The 10,819-nt window shown below is 42.9% G+C and overlaps 1 protein-coding gene and 1 pseudogene across 2 annotated transcripts in view; both read right to left on the bottom strand.

Annotated features, from left to right (window-relative positions):
* Positions 1-2,192: 2,192 nt before the first annotated feature.
* LOC116862706 lies at positions 2,193-6,645 on the bottom strand (annotated as a pseudogene).
* A 2,707-nt stretch (positions 6,646-9,352) lies between these two features.
* Positions 9,353-10,819, bottom strand: part of LOC116862696 (olfactory receptor 1F1-like) — a 3,240-nt gene continuing 1,773 nt past the window's right edge. Inside the window, exon 2 of one of the 2 annotated variants that reach the window (XM_032850057.1) lies at positions 9,353-9,364. In XM_032850057.1, the coding sequence (XP_032705948.1) occupies positions 9,353-9,364 (12 nt within the window). Of the gene's footprint in view, positions 9,365-10,428; positions 10,456-10,819 lie in introns of those variants that run through there. The other variant, XM_032850056.1, reaches the window with a different exon arrangement.

Below are 10,819 nucleotides of genomic sequence, written 5' to 3'. Positions count from 1 at the left end.
AGAACAGGAAATTGAGGGCACCTGGATAGCTTGGTTGGTTGGGCATCTGCCTTCTGCTCAGGTGGTGATCCCGGTTCCCGGGACAGAAACCCGCATCGGGTTCCCTGTTCACTGGGGAGCCTGCTGCTTATGCTCTCTCGCTCTCAAATAGATAGATGAAATCTTAAAAAAAGAACAGAAAATGAAATATAAAAGAACAGAAGAAAATCCATAATAAAACATGATAGGAATAAATGAAATTAAGAACAAGAAGTCAATAGAGAAAACCAACAAAATCAAAAGCTTGTTCTTTGAAAAGTTCAATACAATTGATGAACCCTTAGTGAAGCTAACTAACAAAAGAGAAACGGCACAAATACTACCGACAGAAATGAAAATGGGGTCATCACTATGAATGCTTCGGACATGAAAAGGACACTAAAGGAATATTACTGTGAAAATTAATGAAAGAAACCTCACTTTATTTTTTATTAAGTAGGCTCCACACTCCGCATGGAGGCCAACATGGGGCTTGAACTCAGGACTCTGATATCAAGACCTGAGCTGAGGTCCAGAGTCCAACACTCAAATGACTTTGCCACCCAGGCACCCCAGGAAACTTCACTTTAAATGGAGTAGGGAGGCCAGAAGGAGGAGCTCTCACACCCAGGCATTAATTAATTAGAGACCCAACAGGAAAAGAAGACTTGTGAGTAGATACTATTGACTGCCTCAGCAGGAGGAAGAAAGGTTTTCTTGCTCAGCCAAAACCCAGACAATGACAGACAGTCACAATTTGGCCCTTTGGAACTCCCAGTTTACTCCAATGGACTTTTTGCTTACAACAGCCCCTCTCAACTCCCCGCCTTTCTCTATAAAAGAGCAGTCCTCTGCTTTGTCTTCCCATATTGCCTCTGGTTTTGCCATTGCTTGCGTGTGGTGAATTGCAATTCTCTCCTATTCCCAAATAAACCCATTTTGGCTAGAAAAATGACTGACAGTTTTACTTTTAAGGTTAACATTATCAACAATTCTATACCCATAAATTTTGTATCGATAAAAGGATAAAACAGGAATAAATACAATTATAAACATATATGCTCCTATCAAGAGAGCACCAAACTACATGACACAAAAGCTGGTGGTTTCTTTCAAAATTTCAAGGAATGGGTACTTTCTACCATATTATGAAGAATTCTTGGATACACAGATGAAAAATTAATGTTACCATTTCATCCATTAGGCAAGCATACCAATACACAAACATGACAAATATAAAAATCACACGTTAAACTCAGAAACATCTTCTGATTCTGAATTCTCTCAGTTTTCTACAAGATGTCATTTTACCTATCTCTCTGAAATTAAGGGAAACTGCACTATTTTGCTCTATGTTCCTTAAAACCCAGAGCATCCTGTCCAGTGATATTTTAACCAGTTAATATTGGTCAGATTTTTATGTTCTGCAATCATTTTCAAAATAAATTTGTTATACTGTTTTTTAAAAATATTTTATTTGTTTATTTGACAGAGAGAGAGATCACAAGCAGGCACAGAGGCAGGCAGAGAGAGAGGGAGAAGCAGGCTCCCCGCTGAGCAGAGAGCCCGATGTGGGGCTCTGATCCCAGGACCCTGAGATCATGACCTGAGCCGAAGGCAGAGACTCAACCCACTGAGCCACCCAGGCACCCCTGTTATACTGTTAAATAGTATATTTCTCTTATGTTTTATTTTAGAAACAGAATTATTAGGCAGCATATTTTCCTAGAACAACTTGATGGAAATATGTAAGTACAGTAAAAAAAATTGTGGAGACTCTATAGCAATTTAGAAAAGGCTTATTATAAAATTATAGTGAAAATCAGGATATAAATTAGTAACTATGTAAAATGTCTCTGCACTGAGATAAATTGAAGGCAGGGTGGGAAGAAAGATGCAGCTGATTGACATGGCTGAGATTCTGGAAGATATTTTTTGTTTAACTTACCCATATTCCTGTTGTAATGGCGTGTGACTCAGAAAGCTCAGATAAGAAGATAAAAAATAATTAGCTTGAATGCATGGCAAACTTGGGTCTTCCTGGAGCCCTAAATGAACCCTTCCGCTTCCAGCCCCAACACCAACTTGCTGGAGGCAGCAAGATGTGTTCTTATTTCTGTGTCTCTGTTGTGAGAAAGAGAAATCAGCCCTGAAAGCCCTGACATTCCTGGCACTCACAGCTCGGTGTTGGTGCTCTCCTGATGAACACAGAGCATGTCAGTACTGCATGAGGCCACTCTATGACTGTTACAGCAGAAGACAAAAAGAGACTATTCTGTAATCGTGTCTGAACACAAAAACATGAACACAGTCCAGGCCACAAAAATAACCAACGTCACTGCTACCTCTTCGCCAATCACAGCTTTGGCCTTAGTCTAGTCTTCCCTCCCCCTAGATAAAGATTTTTTAATTTTAATTTATTTTTTAGAGAGAGACTGAGAGTGTGGGCCCGGGGGATGGGGCAGGGCAGAGGAAGGTGTAGACGGAGAGAGACTTCCAAGCAGATTCTCCATGGAGCCCAGAGGCCAATGCGAGGCTCCATCTCATAGCCTCCAGATCATGACCTGAGTGGAAATCAAGAGTCAGACACTTAACCAACTAAGCCACCCAGGCCCCCCTCCTAGACAAAATATTTTTAGATACTCAACTGGCATCATCGCTACTATGTGACACCTGTAATCCAGAGCACAGACCCAATTCCTTAAGTCCTCACTAAACTCACCTCACACAAACTCAAGTCTTTTAGTACGTCCTTTCTACTAAGATGCCTCACTACTCCCCATGGTATGTATTCTCCCTTGTGAGCCTAATAAACCATAATTGCTCAACAAGGCATATATGTTCCAAGTGGGTTTTGTCTGCACAGAACGAGAGTCAAGCCATCAGCAGGGTATGCAGCAGAACATTCAGGTTGGCGATGACCCATGACCCCGCGACCAGCAGGCCACAGAGCTGGGGAGTCATCTTTGTCGAGTAGTGTAAGGGGTGGCATATGGCTACAAAGCAGTCATAGGCCATCGCAGCCAGGAGGAAATTGTCCATGTCAGCAAGCTCAAAGAGAAAATACATCTGTGTGAGACACCCAGAAAAGGAGATGGTATGAGTCCCGAGTATGTGGTTGGCCAGCATCTTGGGGACAGTGGTGGAGGTGAAGCAGATGTCCACGAAGGACAGGTTGCTGAGGAAGAAGTACATGGGGATGTGCAGGCGGGAGTCCAGGCCGACGGCCAGGAGGATGAGCAGGTTTCCCAGGACCATGGCCAGGTACATGCTCAGGAGGAGCACAAAGAGGAGCTGCTGCTGCTGGGGCTGCCTGGAGAGCCCGAGGAGGAGGAACTCAGAGACGCTTGACTGGTTGGCCCCTCTCGTGGGGCTGGACGCAGATGCAGAGAACCAAAGTAGAGCTCAAAAACCTAGAAGCTTTGGCTTTGGATATAACAATTCAAGCTAAACCCCAATGTCATGTTCATGAAACCTGTATCAGAATTGCTCAGTCAGGATCCACCCCTAGTTTCTACGCCCTCAACTTCCAACCCCCAGTCCTAGATGATGCTGGTCCCACCGGACTCATCTTTAAAATTTTATCATATACAAAAGCAAACACAGACACAAACAAAGCCCTTCTCTGCCATTACATATGTCTCTTTTAACATTCTCAGGCTTTCTCCCACTTCTTAGTAGCTCACAGAGACAAGTAAAACATTGACTACTACTGAGTGTATCTCAAGCTCCAGCTGATGGATTTAGGCCCCTATCACTCCCGGGATCTGGTAGATTTCACAAAGGAGGCTCTTCAAAGAACTTCCCTCATTAGTAATTATACATATAAATAACTTCACTCATTAGTAAAATATATACATATACATATACATATACGTATGTATATATACATATATATATAGAGCCTGTTATTATCTTACCTGGAAGAAGTTGGTACTGTTGATAGCAAGGTTTCTTTACCTTTGAGGAACCAACCAATGCTCTTCTTTATTATAAGGTTTGGGAAGTATTGGAAATATGGGTAGATCCTGAATGAGTGAGAAGAATTCATTGCCTGAGCTTTCTGTGCAGAGAAGGATGTTTGGGGAAATTAGAAACAGGTATTTACAGTGGCTTCCATGGCCAGTGGGACCAGATTCCCTGAAAGCCTCATTAGATACAAGTAAAAGTTATTGTCCCATCTACTTCCTGGTCCCCGTGGACGCAACAATGATAACAAAGTATAAGGATCTAAGCCCTGGGTCAGAACTTGGGAGACAGAACAATCTGGGTAGAGATGAGTTCCAGAGAAAAGTCCCTGACCCCTCAAATTGCATCACCTTGCTGATCTGGGCTTATGCTTATAGATTTGAAAATTCAATTGTTAAAAGATTTTTCTTATTTTCTTAACTCAGAGACAAGTTATTGCAGAGTCAGCTGAGTGAACCCCCTTTTTTTCTTTCATATATGGTCACTTACTCTATAGAGTTAGTGATGCATTTATAGATAGGGATGCTCGATGTGGGGTACATTGTAGACTTGTACTAAATCCTTTAAAACAGTTGGTATAGAAGATAACCTGTTTGTACCTGGGGGGTGGGAGCGGGGAAGAGACCTATCAAGGAGAGCATAGGATGCCATGATTGCAAAACTCCAGGCTCCTAGAGAAGATTCTTTTGTGATGTCTTCCGAGTTCACAGCAGATCCCTGTTTTCTGAGAACAGTGCCCTAATCTACAGAGTCACAGGGGTGTGGAATCCAGCAGCCCAAATTGTACTCCAACACCTCCTGCCCAGTGAGGACTCATGATTGGATTAGGGAACCTGGAACTGAGGCTGAGGACCTATGGGTGATTTTCAGTTTTTCCTTTTCTCTTTTCTTTCCTTCCCTCCTTCCCTCTCTCCCTCTCCCTCTTTCGCTCCGGAAGTAGCTGCAGGAGGGAAGACTTGGCCTGAATATGTAAATCCAAAAGCTTGCAACTCTCTTCCTGACTGCCTCACAGATAGAGAAGCAAAATCTAAAGAGAAGAGCAAAAAATACAAAAACAAAGAAAGAAGTAGAAATGAGCTGGACGGAGTACTGAAGGCTGTTCAGTTCATGGCTCAAGCACTTTTCTGATGATTGGCTACATCATGGCCTCACTCACAGTTCTTTGTTGCAAACAACAAAAATACAAGACTTACTAAGTTAAGCAGAAAAGGATTTCTTGAAAATGATGATGGATGACCTTCAAAACCACTGAGCAAGTGTAGAACCACTCTCAGAAGGTCACACACCAACTATAATGGCCCAAATCATGCTACAGAACAGGTTTGATGAACTTGTCAATATTTCTGCTACCGTCAAATGTTATAGTTCTTGTACTGTCAAGCCTAAATGTTACAGTTCATGGCCATGTAACTATTGCTGGACAAGGGATGCCACCAGCAGTACTTGGGTGTCCACCTTAATGCAATGATTATCAGCGCTGGAAAAGGTCCTCCTGGTCTCCCCTTCTGAAGTGGAGTCAGGGTATCTGATGGGGAGTCATATACCCACATCTTAGCTGCAAGAGGGGCTTGGAAATAAACTATTCAGGGTTTCCTGTTATGGAGGAAGAAGCTGGCTTTTTTTCTCACCAAAATTATGAGGTAGAAAATTACCTAGGCTTCAGAAGGGTTACAGAAGTTGGGAAGCCAAAAAATCATGATAAATGGCTACTAGAATCCACTCCTCTAGCTGCACACAACATTAACACATGTCACCCTCTTACCAATTCATGCTTCAGTAGGAGAGACATTATCTGGCCTAACATAACTGTTAGGCTCCCTTGTACCTTCCACTATGTGAAGTTACATAGATTGCCATCTATGAACCAGGAAATAGGCTTTCACCAGACACCAAATGTGCCAGCATCTTGATCCTGGATTTCCCAGCCTCCAGAACTGTGAGAAAATACATTTCTGTTGTTTATAATCTAGCCAGTCTATGGTATTTTGTTACAGTCGCCTGAATGGATCAAAACACAAAGTCAGCCCAAGTCAATGTGGGAAGGGATTACACAATACCAGGATCACTGGGAGCCAGTTTGGCAACTGGTTATCACATTCCTTTTATTAAAGATTTATTTATTTGAGAGACAGAGTGCAGGTGCAGGAGAGCAGGGGGAGGAACAGTGGGAGTAGGAGGGAGAGAATCCAGGCACTCTCCACTGAGCATGGAGCCCACTCCGGGCTCAATCCCAGGACACTGTGATCAGGACTTGAGCTGAATCAAGAGTCAGATGCTTAAGAGACTGAGCCATCCAGGTTCCCCTCACATTCCATTTATTATAAAGTTAGTTCCTTGCCTTGAAACGGTATTTGTGGGATGCAGAAGGGACAGATCCATTCATCCCTAAGACACAGCCTATCAGTCTTTAAATCTCAGGTTGATGAGTGCCTTTTTGTGCATAATAGTTTCCTTTTCCTATGTGCTTCCGAACATTCCCAGATACCTATGCTCACAAAGGTTTTCACACCACTTTCATTATATCACCTTGATTACGTGACAAGTGATACATGGAATGCCATAAAGATCCTAAGTCTGAGGACTAAGGCTCACAGCTTAACCTCTCTTACGTTTGCAGTATAGGCAACTGTCTCCAGAACCACATGCATACATCGGCATTGCCTCCTACACCACAAATCTTGGGAGGCTTAAAGCAGCAATTCTCAAACATTAACGTGCACAGAAATCACCGAGGCATGTTAAAGCAAAGAATCTGAATCAGGAAGTCTGGGATGCAGCCTGAAATGATGCATTTCTAATAATCCCCGAGGCAATACCTGGTCCTCGGAGAAGAGAGGGGCCCTTTCCCTGAGAAGTGTCTGAGCCACCTACACCCGCTTTTGCTCTGCTGACTCCTCCACCAACCTCACCTTTTTGAAAGGATATACAAATCGGAAGTCAGACCTTGACTTCAGCCTTTGGAAGTCCCTGCCTGCGGAAGGCGGAGATGGGAATCCTGAACACCTGTGACCCATCCTAACCAGGAGGGGAAGACTAAGGGGCAGAGCACTAAAGGACTAGGGCACGTGCAAAGGAAGGCTCATGGGTCCCTTCAGCTGCCCAGGTTTTGTGGGCACGAACCCCTGAGTGCCTCTTTACGCCGTTTCGGGGGAAAAGATTCAGAGTTACTTACGGCAACGCAGAAGCCCCACTCCATGCCGGAGTTCCCAGCCCGCCGCTCTTCAGAGAAAGACTAAGCCTCACCTCCTCGCGGAGACCAAGCAGAGCGGAGATTCCGCTCATCCTATCTAATTGGGCAAGAGTACGAGGGGCGGGGGCGACACAGCCTCTGATTGGTTCCGCTAGAGGGCGTGACAACGCTTCCGGGAAGTGGCTCAGTCTGATCCTCCTCTCCCGCGCTGCGCCTGCGCGTGGCCGACCGTTCTAAGGGAGATCAGACCGTTCTAAGGGAGGTCCTCCAGCTGGCCTGCGACTCCAGACACCCGGGGAAGGGGGTGGAAGTGGGAAACATATAGGGGCTCAAAGTAATCAAAGTAAGTAATATTATAGTATGACTTATAAGTATAAGTAATATATAGTATTTCTATAATAATATTATTATAATTAATTATAATTATAAATTATATAATAGTTATATTATAATTATGTCATTAATTACTATAATGTTGTTAACTATAATTATTAATTACTAATAATACTATGATATTATAGTTTACTTATAAATATTATAGTAATCAAGTAATATTTCAGTGCAGTGTTTTTTAAAAAGCAAAGTTAATGCAAAAAATCTTTTAACAAAATATAAGAAATTTTAAAGACAAGATCAGTAAGCTGAAAGTTTAACATTATTTAAGACCTTCACTTAGTCAAGATAAATTGTCAAATATGGCAATTCTCTCAGTGGAAACAGGCAAAGATGATTCTGAAAACATTACTGATGAGTTTACTTTTGCTAAGCTAGTGTCAAAGATAAATACAAACAGACATTGGTTAAAGCAGTGAAAATTGATTTTACTCCGTACCTACCAATGGTAGGGGAAGAAGCTGAGCTCCATTCCATTTTTTGCAGAGGTGATTGGGCATTTTAAAGGGAGAATGAGCACGTAGGGAGAGGGAGTGACAGAAGCTTCAGCAGTCAGGGAAGTGGAAAATTTAAAAAGAGCTGGATTAGAGGGTTGGTCCTTGTGAAACCTATCTGGGTTTGCTAATTGGCGGTTATGGAAGCTAGGCATCTACCCTACCATGCAGACAGGGTCCCTATCTTCAGGTGTTTCTGGAACAAATGGTACATTCTTTTGGCAGCATTGATTTTTCTGAGGCAGGCAGTAAGAGCACCTAGGGTCATCCAAAATCAAGCAAAATGACTGAATAGCAACACTGTATTTTGTAAAATTGTATTTCCAAATAAAATACTAAAGTTGTTTCAATGAACAGTCACTAATGCGGCAAGTGGACTAGACCCTAATACTTAACCTTTGATTATGCAACATGATATATCTGTTCTTTTCCTTTGTTGTCATTCTGTTGTTACTATTATTTTTTTTAAGATCTTTTATTTATTTATTTGACAGAGATCACAAGTAGGCAGAGAAGCAGGCAGAGAGAGAGGAGGAAGCAGGCTCCCCGCCGAGCAGAGAGCCCGATGTGGGGCTCGATCCCAGGACCCTGAGATCACGACCTGAGGCGAAGGCAGAGGCTTTAACCCACTGAGCCACCCAGGCGCCCCTGTTGTTACTATTATTAAAAGACCTCTCACCACTCACTTGGGTGGCTCAGTAGGTTAAGGTCATGGTCTGGGATCCTGGGTCCCAGTCCTGAGTTGAGCTCTCTGCTCAGTGGGGAGTCTGCTTCTCCCTCTCCCATGGCCCCTCTCCCTCCCCCCAGTCATGTCCACGTGCACTCTCTCTGTCAAATAAAAAAAGTATTTATTTTAAAAAAAACTAAAATATCTCTCAGATAGGGTTCTCCAGAACATGTGCTTTTTGTTCCCCTATCCAGTATTAATGGTTTGCAAGTGTAATAAGTGTCAAAGAGCCAAGTTTTTATGGGTGTCCAAGGTGAATAGTTGATGAGTGTGATCCCTGAGCATCTCACAGTCTTTAGAGTGCCTAAGGGCAAAGAGGAAGGGGGGAGGGAGCAGCAATAAACAGACTACACAGTATCACATATATAATAACTCAAAGAGGAGCTTTATGTGGGAACTCAGAAGAGGGACTGAGAATCTCAGCCTGGAGGAATCATCAAAAGCCTCATAGGGGAAATATTGACTTGGATTTTGAAAGTTCAGAGAAGGTTTCTTCCTCAGGAAGGAGGACTAGGCCTCCTGAACAGATGAAAAAGCAAATGTTAATCTGTTTCTCCAAAATCAAAGGAACACCTTATTGCTAAATACACCCCCATAAAGCAAGACAATCGAATTGGATGATGAGACACTGCCACAGAATGTTCGCATGCCCCTTCAGAATATTGAAACTGGAACCTAACCCACAATCTGTAGTATCTGAAGGTGGGACCTTTAGGAGGTGACTAAATCATGAGTGGGGGACCCCCATAAAGGGATTAGTGTCCTCATAAAATAGACCCCAGAGAGCTTCCTCATGCCTTCTACCACCTGAGGACACAGAAAAAAGAACTAAGAAGCAGCCTGTCATCTGACACTGAATCCGCAGACACCTTCATCTTGGACTTCCAGTCTCCAGAGCTGTGAGAAGTAAATGTTCATTGTCTAAGCTATACAGTGTACAGTGGTTTCATTAGAGCAGCCAAAACAGACTAATAAGAGCACTAATAAGAGCACATGGACTCCATGTGTGGCTCAGGGATGTGAGTTCAGCCAAAAGACCAGCCTTCCCAGCACAGGAACACTTGAGCCCACAGAAAACTTCAGTGACTTTTTCACCTCTATTGTTATTACCCTCATTAGACATCAGATTTCCCCTTAGGATTCCTAGGCTTGCTCTTCATAATGAGCAATCAGAAAGCACATTCAGGGACGCCTGGGTGGCTCAGTGGTTAAAGCCTCTGCCTTCGGCTCAGGTCATGATCTCAGGGTCCTGGGATTGAGTCCCGCATTGGGCTCTCTGCTCAGCAGGGAGCCTGCCTCCTCCTCCTCTCTCTCTACCTACTGATCTCTCTCTATCAAAATAAAAAAATAAATAAAATCTTTTAAAAAATTAATTTAAAAAAAAGCACATTCAAAGCAGTGTGATTGTCAATTCAGAAATTACATTAGAACCCCCTAGGGACCTTAAAGGTTGGGGGGGGGGAGGCCAACGCCTGGATCTCATTCCAAAAATTCTGGTTTAATTGGTCAAAGTTTGGTCCAGCAACCATATATATGGTGTCAAAGCTCCCCAGGTGATACTGTCATGCATCCAAGATTGAAAAACACTGGCTTAGATTCTTAGAGCATTTCCAAAAAGAAACTGGAAACTAGTTTTGTTACATGTAAATTTTTAGAGTGAACACCTAGAAAGGAAAAACTTGACATTTATGCAAAGAAGGTTTAAATATAGTAATTAGAAACAAATACATTACCTATTTAAAGAAACAGGGTTGTGTTTAAGTTCATTCATAAATGTCTATTGGAAGTATTTATTCTAAGTTCCTTGCAAACACTTTGATAGCTACATTTCAGTGAGCTGACAAAGATTAATATGCCTGGGAATAATAGGTCCATTATACTTGCATCACTAAGAGCATGTCTTCCTGCCCATCATTTTTCGTAAGGCGGCTTTCAAGTCCCTGCTCCTCAGGCTGTAGATGAAGGGGTTCAGCATGGAGGCCACCACTGTGTACATCACAGTGGCTGCGGTGTCCTTCTCAGAAGAGT

Source organism: Lontra canadensis, unplaced genomic scaffold, assembly GCF_010015895.1.
Source record: "Lontra canadensis isolate GAN:19392208 unplaced genomic scaffold, GSC_riverotter_1.0 scaffold305, whole genome shotgun sequence".
NCBI classification, from domain to species: Eukaryota; Metazoa; Chordata; class Mammalia; order Carnivora; family Mustelidae; genus Lontra; species Lontra canadensis.
This window is presented reverse-complemented; position numbering and strand designations above follow the sequence as displayed.